The following is a 14,307-nucleotide window of genomic DNA, read 5'->3' as shown; positions in this document are numbered from 1 at the left end:
GCGGGAGCTGCTGGCAGGTGGCCCACCTCTTCTGGGGGCCAGGCTGGATGTCTCAGAGCAAGGGATGTTTGTGCAGGGATGGGACGGAAGGAGGAGGCGACGGGGGCCTTTGGAGAACTTGAGATGTCCAGCATGGCTGAGACGTGAAACCGGGAGACTCCAGGGCAGGGACGCACCGCGGGGGGAGGGGCCAGGCCAAGGTCCAGGAGAGGGGTCCACCCACCCCCACAAGCAGGCGGGAGGGCAGGCGTCTCAGCGGCACTGGAATATACTCCAGATCCCAAACAAAGCGGCGTTAATTAGCCAGCTCTTCTCTGCAGCCCGCGAGGCTGCAAGTATTTTTAGTTGCTTTCACCAAACAAACGTATTTAATTAACAGAGAGACCCAGGGGCTTTCCGAGATGGGACTCGCGGGGCGGCGTCTCCCAGCCCGCCAGGCCCGCAGCTCCCCGGGCACCCCTCTGGGCTGGGAGCCAGGGCCAGCCCCCACCCGCTGCGGGGGGCCCAGGCCGGCACCCTCCTCGCCGGTCTGGCTGGCGGGCGGCCAGGGTGGGGCGCTGTGTCCCTGGGCCTGCGGCGGGCGGAGCGGGGAGGGCCGCATTCCTGAGGGCCGAGGCCACCCCCCCACCGCCCCACATCCGCTCAGCTGCCTCCTGGCCCGGCCGGCGCGGCTTAAGTCAAACCAGACCCGGAAGCACAGAGCGAGCCGGGAGCAGGCAAGGCCTGGAGCTGCCGGGGTGGGGGGGCTGGGGCCCAGGCCGCCAGCGAGCAGGGATGCCAGGCCAGGGGCCACAGCGCCCCGACCTGTACCCAGCCGGCCCTGCTGGGGGGCAGCGGGGGGGGGCAGCCTTCGCTCACAGGAAGCCCATAGTCGGCCCCTCCGCGGGCAGGCCTGGCCCACAGCAGCCACGGCAGAGGTCGGGGAGGCCACGGGGACAGCGCTGGACCTGCACTGCCTGGGCCCGAGCCCCAGCTCACATGACCCCAGCTCTGCAAACAAGCTGGGGTCCGGCTCCCGGCCTCAGTTTCCCTGCCCGTGAAATGGTGACAACAGACACCAGTCCCCATGCCAGAGCTGTTCTGAGAGTAAGGACAGAGCCGGTGTGCCAAGATGAGGGGACCCAGGGGGGCTGGGCCCCAAGGCAATCCTCAAGCCCCAGCAGTCACCCGCCCAGGCCCGGCAAGGCCAGCCTGGACAATGGCCAGGAAGCAGGGGATAAGGTCAGGAGGGCAGGGCAGGGCCAGAGTGCAGGCCGGGGCACCAGACTGATCGCCAGACCCAGTCTCAACTCAGCTGATTCAAATCAGGACTCTGATTTCCCCCAGGGCCCTGCCTCTGGCCCCCATCCCCTCCCTGCAGGCACCTCTCCCCACCCACCACGCCCTGATGGGTTGCCCTCACAACCAGATATCCAGGTCTGCCCTAACAGCCAGGCCTGACCAGACCTCAGCCCTTTGCGTTCCAGGGTGCCCAAGATGTGTCTGCTGAACAAGGACACTTGAGGGCCCCAGGCTCTCCCTCCCCAACCACCAGGGGCCCCACAGTACTCAATCTGACCACTCACTGTGGCCAGACCTGCCTTCCCCTTCCTGCTGAGGGCCGAGGCACAGGCTGGGGTGCCCACGAGCCAGTAGGGCGCTGGGAAACACTACAGGGAAGGGCACATCCAGGGGGCAGACCAGTTCTGTGGCACGGGAGGGGGCAGGCAGAGAGCAGCCTTCTCCCAGGGTCTTGGGGAAAGCAAGAGAGGAGGCAGGCCAGACGCAGACTCTGGAATACCCTGCCCCTGGGCCAGCAGCATGCCGACTCCAACAGGTGGCCCCCAACAGCTGTGGTGGGGAGCACGCACGTCCAGCTGTCCATCCACCATGCATCCATCTGTCCACCACCTGCCCACCACTGGGCAGCCCCAACCCTTAGCACACACAGGCAGGCCCCAAGGAGACAGGACATTTCTGGAGGACACGGGATAAGCGTGGCGGGGAGGGGGTGACAATGCCGGCAGGCCAGTAGGTGCACATGATGTGGGGGACAGGCCCCATGCTGGGCAGCCAGTAGCCACAGTCCAGACCCAGCAGGGCCCCTATGTGCTCACATGTGCCAGTCGGAAGGGGTGGAAATTGTTTCACCCACAAATGACTAGTGCTAGGTCCCAGCTGGTTCAGGCCGCAGGGCCCATGCAGCACAGAGAGGGAAACTGAGCCTTGCAGGGGCCTGCCAGAGGAACCCCAGGCCCCGGGGGGTGGCAGTCGCCACCTGCACCTGGGGACAGAGAGTCGGCTCCAAAAGAGGGAGGGATGCAGCAGGCCGCCAGGAAGGCATTCCAGGGAGAAGGGGCGTGCAGGGCAGGCATGGGGCCAGGCTGCTGGCAGGCCGGCAGGACACATACTGCTGGCAGCGCACGTGCCGACGCCACTCCCCCAGGCACAGCTGTCCAGTCAAGGGCCACCCACCTGGGGATGGCCCACCCTGGGGCAGCTGGGCCTGGAGAGCACACGGATACTCCTGGCATCCCCTGGTATCTACCCTCCCGCCTCCAGCTGTCACCTGTGCTCTGCAAACCTTGCCCCGAAAACCACTAAAACCTTCCACAACTAGCCATGACCACCTTCCCTCCCCCCATGCCACCACAGAAAAGCCTTAGGACCCAGACCCAGCTCTGCCTCTCTGCTGTGGTGCCTTCCTGACACCTGCTGAGAAAGCACTGCTCCTCCCCCTGCTCAGATGGCCACAGTGGAGGTGTCCAGCCTCCTGGGACACACTGCCTGGACTACACCAGACCCAGGCCCCCATTCGCCCCTGGCTCTGACCCAAAGAGAAAGAGCCACACCCACCCTGCCCCAGCCCTCTGGCTCCATCCACTTCTCCAACCCCGGGGTCCTTCCCCTTGTCCCTCTGTAAGGGAGGGAGTCCCCTGCATTCTGAGCTGCGGCACAAGGGCTGTCAGTGCCCCCAGCAAACTCCTGGTGCCAGGGTCTGGGATAGCAGCAGGCAAATGCTGTAGACCACACACCTACCCCCACCATGAGGCATTACCTATCCCTCCCACGGACAGGCCAGGGAGCAGGTTCATCCCTTCACCCCAGCCAGCAGGTCCCGGGGGCCCAGGACACACCAGGTGACGGGGGTGGGGGGGTGGATCCTGCAAAGAGAGCCTGGTGCAGGGCCAAGGGGAGGAGGCCAGCAGCAGGTGGGCAGCCCCTGGCCCCAGAGGCCCCAGCCTCAGGCTGGCCCAGCCAGCTGCCCCCGCACCCATCACCGCGTGGCTCTCGCCAACTGCTGCGGCCCGACCAGGTCAGCTGTCCATCCAGCCCAGAGCCAACAAAGAGCCCATTCTCTGGGCTGAGGGCGGGCAGGGGCACCGGGAGGATGTCTGGGCCATGCAGGCTGCTTGCCAAGGCCGGCACGCGCCCTAGCCACCCAGAGGCAAGGGGCTGCCCAGCTTGGTTCCAACCAGAGTGGGGAGAGTCCCCTCCTCTGTCCACCTCAAGGTAACAGCCCTCGCGTCCCCGTGTCCCTAACTGTGGAGTGGGGGTTCACTGACTGAACCAGATGACAATAGGACAGGATCCTGAGCGATGCAATGGGTATGAGATGGGGCGGGGAGAACAGCAGCCAGTGATCTGGCTATGGGGCTGGGATCCCATGGGCGTCCTCCTCCTCCAGTACAGCTGCCAACCTCTCCCCAGCCCCCCTAGGCAGCAAAGTGGTCCTGGGAGGGGCTGCACGAGGGGGCAGGAGCGCAGCCTCTCCCCTCCTTCCTGGCCAGGGGCCTGTGGCTGAGGCCCTGGCCAACCCAGCTCCTTGGCCCGTCCTCACTCCCTCATAGGCTGCCACAGGATGCCCCCTGCTCTGGCTGGGAGCAAGTTCCAGACCCCTTCCTGGGACCACTCTCAGAAAGGCCAGAAGGAACCCGATACTGGAAAAGCAATTAACTATTTCCTCTTGGCAGTAGTTGAGTAATTAAAACATGATTTGCAGGAGGCCCAATGGCTGTAATGGGGCCAAACACACCTGGGAAGATTGGGGGAGGGTCCTAGGAATCTTGTCTCTTCCAACCCCAGCCTCAGCACAGAGAAAAGCAGACACCAACAACCGACGAACACTGTGGTCCTTCTTGACCTTTGGTCTGTCTCCTCCTCTGCCAATAGAAATCCATCTCACAGGCTGTGTGAGAGTTCAGAAGCTCATGGTTCCAACAGTAGGGGAGGGAGGAGCTGCTTGGAGGCTGTGTGGAAACCAGGGCCCCAAAGCCAGACGCCATCACCACCACCACGGGGCAGAGGTACCCAGCTGCATCCCACTGCCACGAAGATCACACAAAATGGAGCCACGAGGCCACACAGATCACACAGCTTCCGCCTCACATCTCTAGCTGGGACTCTCCCAGAATGCCCACTACAGCCTGAGATTTCACGAGCCCCGAGCCCGACAGGGATGCGGACACAGGCAGTGGTGACCATCCAGCTGGTGCCGTCTCAAACCCGAGAACAATCCACTGCCCACCTTTCCATGCATGGTCCGTGTCACTCAGGCTAATCCCACCCACTGGGTCCCCAACATGTGCAGGTGCATGTTAGCCCCTTCTACTTTCCTGAAGCCACCACAGCCCTCTGGCTCCCTGCCACTACCCAGGCCAGACCTCTGAAGCTCCTCCCAGAGTCCTGCAGGACATCTCCTGGCCCCACGACGCTGACCACCACAGGGTCACCTACCACGTGCTCGTCCACTGCAGGTAAGGGGCGCTCAACGCAGTACGTGATGCTCCTCCCAACTCATACTCCCTCAGTTCCCAACAAGCACCAGAGCACCTCTGAGCTTTGGCCCTGTTGTTCCTTCCTTCCAGAACATCCTTCCTGGCAGACTCCTCAGCTGGGCTGTTCTAGTCTTTGTACGTATCTTGCTGTGATGCCAGGAGTTCTGACCTCCTGGCCCCTGAGGGGAAGGGGGGGGTCCTGGAGGTCAGGGTCCTGTCTGCCCACAAGGAGGGGAGCTATGCAGTGCAGACAGTAATCCTGGGCAGAGGTGGCCACTGGCTGCCTGTACCTGAGAGTGTCACTCTTGTTCAAATGGCTTAGGTGCCCCCGCTCAGGCTAAGGCCTGATGAGCCAGCCTCTGCAGGGAGGCAGGCCTATGGCACTGGGCTGGAGGAGGACCCTCCATGCAGGCCTCAGGGCAACTGCTGCCGCCATCAGGTGGAAAAAACCAATTCTCCTGAGGCACTGGATCCGGGACAAAGGCCTAGGATGTAATGAACAGACCCATGAGGGAATGAGACATCCCTGTGCCCCTCTGGAGATGCCCACCATGGCCAGCCTGGTTCTCTCTACCCAGGAGAACCAGAAAAAAGCATAGCATGTTTTCTGGAGGACATACACACCCATAGGGCACCATGCAATACTACCCGAAGGTTCCAGGGACCATGCCCTCCGCAGGCCAGGGGCAGTGTACCCCTGGAGCCCCCCAGGCCCGGCAGCTAAGACACACAGGAAGTAGGCAGCTGGAACCCCTCCACTCTCCACTAACCACTCTCTGGGGGACGGAACCCCACCAGACCCAGTAACCTGCCACGAGCACGGCCATCTGCGATCAACCACTCTGTCACGGATACCACACTTGATCCTGGAAGTGGCGACACAAGCAGCCCTAGAGAGTCAGGCCAGAAGATGAGGGAGGCCCAGCAGCCCCGCTCCAGGTAGAAACCCAGCAGAGACAGCCCTGTGTACACGGCAGCAGCCCCGCCACAGACCCCGGGCACGATGTCGTGACACAGAACCAACCAGCTGCCCCCAACAGCAAGCATGAGCCTCACAAATAGCCACAAAAAAGGAAGACAGACAATGACATGCTGTATGACCCACGAAAAGCCCCCAAGCCAACAAAACAGCCCTAGGGGTGGAGATCACCCAGTGATCCTCACAGAAAGGGAGACCTTTCCAAGGAACAGGGCACCGAGGCACTTGGTGTGACATGCCCCGGCTGCACAGTCACAGCTGTATACTTCCTGTGGGTACGCCACATTCCAGAGTGAACACCAGTCATATGCTAGCCACACGCAGGACGCTGGGGACCTCTCCTCCCCTGCCCCCTGTCCCAGCCCTCACCGTGCTACAGGGACCTGCTGCATGTGCCCAGGCTGGGGGTCAGCAGGACAACAACACCTGCAGGCACCCACTCCCCAGTGGTGCAGCTGCCCCCTGGAGCCTCTGTGGCGAGTCACTAGGAGTCAAGGGCATCCCTCCCTGTCAACACACACAAGATGCAAATTCACAGGGCCCCAAGCAGGAGATCGGGAAGTGCCAGCACTCCGTGTGGCTGTGGGGTTAGGGTCTAGGGGCCTGGTCCTGCCCGTCATCCCTCTTGGAGCCAACAGCCTGCCCCCCCCCCCCCCCCCCGCCGCCCCACTGTGCTCCTCAGTCCACCTCCTGAACAGACCTGGGCTCGGGGAGCAGGGACCCCTGCTGGATGCACATGGCAGGCTCTCACCCAGGATGGAGAGACCCTCCCTGCTACAGGGACCCTGAGAAGAGGCTGCCAGCTGCCCTAAACAGGTCTTGGAAACACTACGGGACTTTCAGGAATCTCTGAATTTTAGTATCCCGTGAGGACTGGAGGTGCTGGGGGGAATGGGAAAAGCGTCCAAAGGGAAGTTTCTAGAGCTGTGAGGGCCACTGGCAGCGCAGGCCCAGAGCAGCACATAGCTGGTGCTCAGCAGCCACCAACACAGCTGTGATGCCAGAGAGCCAGGTAAGAGCAGGTAGGTCCAGGGGCCCAGACACAGCCAAGGCCTGCAGGCACAGGGATAGGGGCCTACCCAGCCCCACCGCCAGGCCACAGCGCACTGCAGCCACAGCCCTGTTTCTCCTCCATACAAAGATCACCACACAGGAAGGAATGTCACCCTCCCTTGGGCCTCCCCAAGAGGCACAGCCCACCCAACGTCAAGGGATGAAAACCGAGGGCTCCAGGAAGGACCTTCGCCACAACAGGCCTCCCTGCCAGCCAGACTCCCAAAAAGCCCATCCCAGTCCGAGCCCCACTGGGTGGCTGTCCCCTGGGTCCTACCCCAAGGCCCAGAATCCTGTGAGCCAGTGATGCCACAGCCCAGATCCTCATGGTCATAAACTGGTAGCCCAAGCAACCTCGGTTGGCCCGTACTACTTTCTAAAAACATGTCATTAGCTGCCAAGCTTAACAATAAGAGATTTCACATAAAATATGGATTTCCAGATTCTCTTGAAAAACCAGATGCTCAGGCAGACGGGGCCCACTCTCCCCCTGGCATGGCCACCAGAGAGACAAGGCTGTGTTCCTAGCCCTGAGCCCGGGAGCAGGGACAGTAACAGGGCTGGCCTAGGGGTGTCCCTCACCTGGCCCAGAGAGCAGAGACTGTCCCCACCACTGCTTTGCAGAAAAGAAGAGTCTTCTTAGGCCTGTGGGCTGGGGCAGGGCAGGGAGGACACCCCCTGGCAGGAATCCAGAGTAGGTCCTCTCTACACCCACACAGGCTGACTCAAAGGAACTGCAACCAGGGGTCACCCAGGGGAACTCCTGCCAGGGTCTGGGGGTCCCTGGTGGCCACTTGGGGAGGAAGGAGGTGGTGGTACATGCAGGACTAGACTCTGGGGGGGTCAGCCAGGAGGACGGGCTCCTCTGCCCGCGGGGAGGGAGGGAGGCAGGTGGTGGGCAGGGCCTCTAGAGAAGGCCAGGGGAGCTGGGGAGCACCCCAGCCAGCCCTGAACAGCTGAACTTGGCAGGTCTTAAATTAATCGGCTACAATTTTGCACAACAATGTTCTCCTTCGGGGAACTGAAGGGGGGGGGGGTTGCTGGCAGAGGGCCAACCAGGTCCCCGAAGAGCTCAAGACCAATCAGGCCTGGGGAAGGCGGGGGCATGGGTCAGCCCAGGCAGGGGTCCCCAGGGCCCAGGAAGCAAGCACTGGGCTGGGCTGGGCCCGAGCCACTCTGGCCCTCAGCCTGGGTCAGGATGACATGGTGGGGAGGGGAGGACAAAGCAGGAGAGGGCACTGCCAGGGGCTGGGCCCCCTGTGCCGGCAGGGAGCAGGTGGCTTCACATGGGTCAAGGCTGGAGGCCTAGCGTGGGTGTCTGGGGGAGGTTCGGAGTGGGACCCTCCCCCAGCCCCTCCTCTGCTTCGGTCCTCCAACTGCAAACATGCCCCAGGGTGTGACACGAGGTTCAAGGGTGTTCCCGGAAATGGGCAGGCAGAGAAAGGTGGCCACTGGCTGATATGCTGGGCAGGGGAAGACAGGCCCCTGAAGGCTGGCAGCTCAGGGCAGGAGCAGGAGCGAGGAGCTCCTAGAGGAGGGGCTGCCCTGGGTTTGGGCTTCCTCAGAAAAACAGGAAGGACCCACAGGACAAGGAGGAGACTCCAGTCAGGAGTGAGGACCCTGGAGCCAGTAAGCCTGGGCACATGCTGGAGCCACCGTATGCCTCAGTTTCCCCTTCTGTCAAACAGACGACAGAGTGGCTGTAAAGACTGTGAGAGGCACCGCGACACCTGAAAGTTAACTGCTCTGCTGAACCAAGTGCACGTGAGGCTCTGGACCTGCTGGCGCAGCCTCTCGTCCTTCACGCTATGCTTGGGGAATGGGCTCAGAGGGGCCCAAGAGCCAGCTCCAGGATCACAGAGCTGGTGAGGGGAAGCTGAGACCACACCTGAACTCACTCATCTGTATGGGACCAGGGTGTGGATGTTCAGCCACGTGACAGCTTCCTGAACCCCCCCCCCCCCCCCCCCCCCCCCCCCCCGCTCTACTTGGGCAGGTGTGTGCAGAGACCAGTCCAGGGGACGAGGCCGAGGCACGCCTCTGTGGGAGAGCCTCAAAACTCACAGGGATCTAATTCCCCAACGAGTGGACTCTCCCACCACCAGACCAGCAGCAGCTCCTGGGCACGGCTGACCCCCCTACACCCTACCAAGGTACAGTCCGCTCACTTGCAGAACAGAGCCCAGCCCAGACAGGTCCAGGGGTGGAAGGAGCCAGCACCCAGGATGAGGTTCCGGGAGGTAGGTGCAGGGGTGGGTGGGGGAGGGACAAGCAGAGGTTTTCTGACGGATGGGCCTCAGCCCGGCTCCCCCTCCACACAATGGGACTAGGGCAGAGAGGAAGGAGAGCAGGAGCAGCTAGACTCAGAGCTCCCACCCAGAGAGTGGCCCTGGGGCAGGGGAGTGAGAGTAGAGCTGGGTGAGGGAGGGGGCTGGACTAACCCGTTCTCCCAACCTCTCTGGGTGGCTTGTGGGCACAGACAGCACCTGAGCGACCGCCTGCCATCCACCAGCCGTCAAATGGGCCACTCCCAGCCCCAGGAGCCCAGCCTCCTCCTGGGTGACAGGTTCTAGGGTGCCCCACAGGAGTGCCTCCAAGTGGGCTTCACTCCACAGCCCTGCCCCCGGGCAGACTCTCCCTGCAGCAGCATGGGCCCCTGCCAGGCCCATGCCACCTGATACCACCCCCACCCAGCGGGGGCCCCCTAGCTCCAAGTAACCAACCAGGGGTGGAGAGAGGGGGTGCATGCCCCACCCCCACCCCCGGGAAGGGATCGAGCAGACACCCACGCTGCCGAGAATACCCCTGGCACTACGGTAAGGAAAGGTGGGCCACAGCAGAGGCCCAACTCTGAGGGCACAGGAGCTTGCCCGAGGCCAGCGGGGTCTGAGCTGACCTGCCACCCAGCCACACTGGCCAGCAGGGTGCCTGAGTTGGACAGAACCCCATAGCACCTTGGGGCGCCTCCTGTGATGGCCTACGGTCAGCATCTGGGCACCACTGCCCCAGGACACCCCAGCCTACAACCCACACATCTGGATTCATGTCACAGATGGGAACGCTGAGGTAGGGGGGTCCCTTCCCAGAGGTCACAGAGCCAGTGAACAGTGGGGCACGACCGCCAACCACCAGGGTACCCACCGCAGCAGACACAGGAAGACCCCGTCCTGCACAAGCCAGCACAGAAGCTGAGCACAGGCAAGGCCCTTGCTGGCCCCAGGCCCGCCCCCACCCACGGGTACATGCTGGGCGGGGAGCTGTGTCAGCACCGGGCCTGGGGACAGCTGTTATTTCATCTGCCAGGCCCCACCCCTGGCCCGCTCTGGGGCTCCCCAGCACCCCCACCCCATGGTCACCCCAGGAACTTCCTCCCCCACAGCCCAGCCCTGCCCTGGGCCCACCCACCCATCAAGTGGGGCTGGACCCACAGGCAGCCACCCTCAGAGCCCCCTCCAGGAAGCGCCCACCCCCCAACCCCATGGCTGCTCCCTGGCAGCCAGGCTTGCTGGGCAGGGAGGGAAGGCAGGCACCACACAGCCCCGCACCCCACAGCCCCCCACCTCTCACCCCAAGGAACCCTCATCTCTCCCCTGCACCTGCCAGTGGCAAGCGTGGGTGGGGGACGCTCCCCTTGCCCTGCCCTTGGCCTCGCCGTCTGTGCAGGGCGGGGGCCTCTCTCCAGGGCGGAGTGCTGCCTCAGCAGACACTGGATCCCCCAGAGGGGATGGGGGCTGCACAGGCCTGCCCTGCCCCCCCCACCCGCAGCCTTCCTAGGAGGTCACTGTGTGCCCTCACAGAGCAGGGTCTGCCTCTCTGGGCCCCCGGGCGCCCAGGCCCCTACATTCCTGACACCCCGCCAGGGTCTTTACACCCACTGAACACCGAAGCGGCCCCAGAGAGGCCCCCACCCCCCAGGACCGCCAGGCCCAGCGCTGGATCTGGGCCACACGGTTCACAGCCCCTGGGCTGTGCCCGCCACCCCCCAGCATAGCCCCAGGCCTGACCTTGCGGATGCGGCCGCTGCGCGTGCCGGCAAACACCACAGTGCGGCCCCGGTAGTCGTAGGCGGCCACAGCGGTCAGGCCATCATCCTTGTCCACGAAGAGGGGAGTGCCCTCGATCGTGACCGTGCCCCCCAGGGGCTGGTTGAAGTCCTGGCCACAGAAATCGTCATCGATCTGCAGGGGCTGTGAGAAGGAAAAGGGTGAGACCCTGGCCCGAGGGCAGGAGGCTTTGTGGCCCGGACCGGCCAGCAGCCTCAGCTAACTGGGAGGCAGTGGGGGGGTATGGAGGGGCAGGGGCTCCCGGAGGGTCCTCAGAGGGGCCAGGCTCAGGTGTGGCCCGCAAAGATGGGGGAGGAGATCCCTGGACAGAAAAGCCAAGAGCCAAGGATTGCAGGGCTCCTGGGGCCTGGTGCACATGCCTGGATGGGGGAGTGTCTCCCAGGCACCCACCAAGCACCAGCCCCCCACCCAAACTATGGTGGGAGGGGGAGACAGGAAAGGAAGCAGCCCAGGGGGAGAACAGGGAAGGAGAGCAGCCAGCTTGGGGACCAGGCCCATGGCACCGGAGACGGCTGCTTGAGAAGGTGGCCACGAGAGAGCTGGGGGTACGGGCAGGACTTATTCAATAGAGGAAACAGGGCTCACACCTAAGAGGCAAAGACAGAGGCTGCTGGCTAGGAAGCAATACCGAAGGAACATGAAGCGATCAATATGTGAGGTTCCAGAGGTGGGGAGGGCCTGAGGGAGGGCAGGCTCCAGGGAACAAGGGGGCAGCTGGCGCCCCTAAAGCACACTCAGTCTCTGGGGTTTGCAGACGGGGCAAGGGAGGCTGAACTGGAGCTGGCTGAGGGCCCCGAGTGGCCCTGGACTGGCACCCAGCCGGGGGGAGGGGGACGAACCTAGCCATGGGCACAGAGCACGCATGGCATATGGTGTGACCTCCAGGCCTCAGTTTCTCCAGCTGTACACAGAGATCGTACACCTTCCCTGACAGGGGGCGACGGACAATGCACGGGCCTAGCCCATTGGGGCCACACCACAGAGAACAGCCCCACCCAGCGGTGGTCATGACAGGGAACCCTTGCCCCGCCCCCACGCCCTGAAAACCAACCAGTGTCATTCTCAATATAGAGATGGGACAACTGAAGCCAGACGGGCCACACTTTCTGGGGGCCACCCAGTGGGTCCTAGGCAGCAAAAGCAGAGGGGCTGAAGCCTGGCTCACACCTGGGGAATTCACCTCAAAGTGCCCCCAGTCCCTTACTGTCTATGTCTGTGGTCTTCCTCGGAATAACAACAGACCCTACTGCCTGAGGCCAGGCATAAAATGTTCTCCAAAAAGCAACTGGCCCTGGGCTGGCCCCTTTGGGGCCTAGAGATGAGAGTTGTGGCTGCTGGCCAGCAAGCACCCAGCAGCCACGCCCTCAGGCTGTCCCAGTGTCAGGGCTGGTGCCATTGGTGCCATGACCTGGTACCAGGTGAGATCAGAGGCCTGGAGAGCACTTGCTCTCCAGGTGCCCAGGGCCAGGCGCCCAGGGCAAGGGTGAGCAGGGCTTCTCCACAGTGGACTGAGTGAGGAAACGGGCCTGGGACCCACCCTATCTCAGTGTGGCCCCAGCTCTGCCTCCTACTGGCTTTGTGACCCTGGGCAAGTCACCTCACCTTACTGAGCATGGAGTGACCTCGCTATAAGACAGAGACAAGCCAGGGCGGTGAGCACCTGGTGGAGGGCCAGGCTTGTGGGCAATCCTCTGCCCGCAGGGGCTCATGGACAGCTGGGCCCATCGCCCTGCCTTCAAAGACGCGGGATGGCTGCAGGCATGGGAACGGGCTCCCAAGCCGACCCCCCAGGAGCAGCCCTGACACTCCAGGAGGTGCAGCCAAGGGCGGCCCCAGGCAAGGGTGAGCACCACAGGGTGTCACTGCTGCAGACTGGAAGAGTGGAGATGGGGGATGGGGGGGCAGAGCGGCTCCCCCCGTGGCGCCTACTCACCGAGTTGATGCAGCCCAGCTCCTTGTTGAGCAGCCAGGGCAGCGAGAGCTTGCCCTCACCGCGGTAGCAGGACTGGATGCGCTCCTTGATCTTCTCCTTGATGGCCCTGAGCGTGAAGAGGCACAGCACGGACTCCTTGGGCGGCTTCACGCGGTTCTTCTGGCCCTGCGCGAACACGGTGAACAGCACGTCCTCGTCCTCGGCCAGGCCCAGCTGGCGGGCCAGGGCACGGCCGGGCCGGCTCAGGTAGGCATCCTGCACCAGGCGGTACTCCACACCCGCCTGCTCACAGCCGATGGGGAACTCAACGTACGAGTAGAACTTGGGGTCGTCCACACACAGCCGCACGATCTTGGAGGTGAAGAAGTGCTCCCCGGCGGCATCGGGCGAGGTGAGCTGCGTGTCCAGCTGCAGGGTGAGGTAGTAGACAAACTGCTCGCTGCGGAAACTGTACACGTAGTAGATGTCGAAGGCTGGGAACTTGGACAGCGTGTCCGAGGGGATCTTGAGCTGCGACGACACGAACTCGTCTTGGTACACGAAGCCAAACATGTCGGCGTCCTCCTCGTTGGCCATGAGTCGGCGGCTGGACAGCGTGGGAAAGTACTCGGACTTGCCATCGATGGGCGTGCCCACAAAGAGCTTGGCCTGGCCCTGGCCCAGCGGCCCCGCAATCAGCACGCCGGCCATGCTGCCTGCCTCGCGCACGCTGGACAGGTAGTGCTCCTTGCGGTGGTGCGGCTCGCCCAGCTTGAACAGGTCGTCCAGCCGCAGGAACTGGCAGATGCCCTGTGAGGCGCTGCCGCAGGCCAGCAGGCGGTTGGCGGCATAGTCCAGGAGCAGCAGCTTGTTGACGTTGTCGGTGCTGCCCAGACCGTGCGGGCACGACTGCACGCTGGGGGGCGGGTAGCACTTCTCGTTGTCCTCCACGGGCCCCGTCACGTGTGCCCGCAGCAGCGTGAGGTTCCCCGACAGCTTGTAGATGCGGTTCACCGCGCCCACGTATACCTCGCCGGTCTGCTCGTGGACCACCAGGTGGGTCAGGCCCCAGTCACTGGCCAAGAAGGTGCGGAAGGTGGGCTGCTGCCCCCCGTCTGCCCGGGGCGCCCCCGCTGCCCCCTGCGCGCCCCTGAGCAGCAGCAGCAGCAGTAGCGGCAGCAGCAGCAGCGGAGGCGGCGGCGGCAGGAGCACCCGCAGGCTCAGACGTGGCAGTGGCATGACGGGCTGGGGCCTCGGGCCGAGGCGCTCAGGTCCTATAGAGGTGCGCGTCACGGGGCCGGGAGCTGCAGCCCTGGGAAGGAGAACGGGCCCACATGTGGGGACTGCCCTGCGCTCGGAAGACGCACCCACGAGACATGGACCACCTCACGAGCTCTCCGTGGTGCCCGGCCCATGCTGGGACCCCATGCTCCACCTCCAGGGACACGACTTAATCTGTCAGGAGAAGCCCCGAGGTTCTGAGAGGACCCCCTCCCCAAACTGAGGACCTGCAGGCAGGGAGAGGTACCCCAGGGGTCACCA

At 63.7% G+C, this 14,307-nt stretch overlaps 1 protein-coding gene across 1 annotated transcript in view; it reads right to left on the bottom strand.

The window, feature by feature from the left end:
* PLXNA1 (plexin A1) overlaps positions 1-14,058 on the bottom strand; it is a 43,385-nt gene extending 29,327 nt beyond the window's left edge. The window contains exons 1-2 of the mRNA XM_038565449.1: positions 12,787-14,058; positions 10,794-10,976 (exon numbers count right to left, since the gene is read on the bottom strand). Of these exons, the coding sequence (XP_038421377.1) occupies positions 10,794-10,976; positions 12,787-14,004 (1,401 nt within the window). The 5' untranslated portion in view covers positions 14,005-14,058. The remainder of the gene's footprint in view (positions 1-10,793; positions 10,977-12,786) is intronic.
* Between the last annotated feature and the right edge of the window lie 249 nt (positions 14,059-14,307).

The sequence above is a fragment of the Canis lupus genome, chromosome 20, assembly GCF_011100685.1.
Source record: "Canis lupus familiaris isolate Mischka breed German Shepherd chromosome 20, alternate assembly UU_Cfam_GSD_1.0, whole genome shotgun sequence".
NCBI lineage: Eukaryota > Metazoa > Chordata > Mammalia > Carnivora > Canidae > Canis > Canis lupus.
This window is presented reverse-complemented; position numbering and strand designations above follow the sequence as displayed.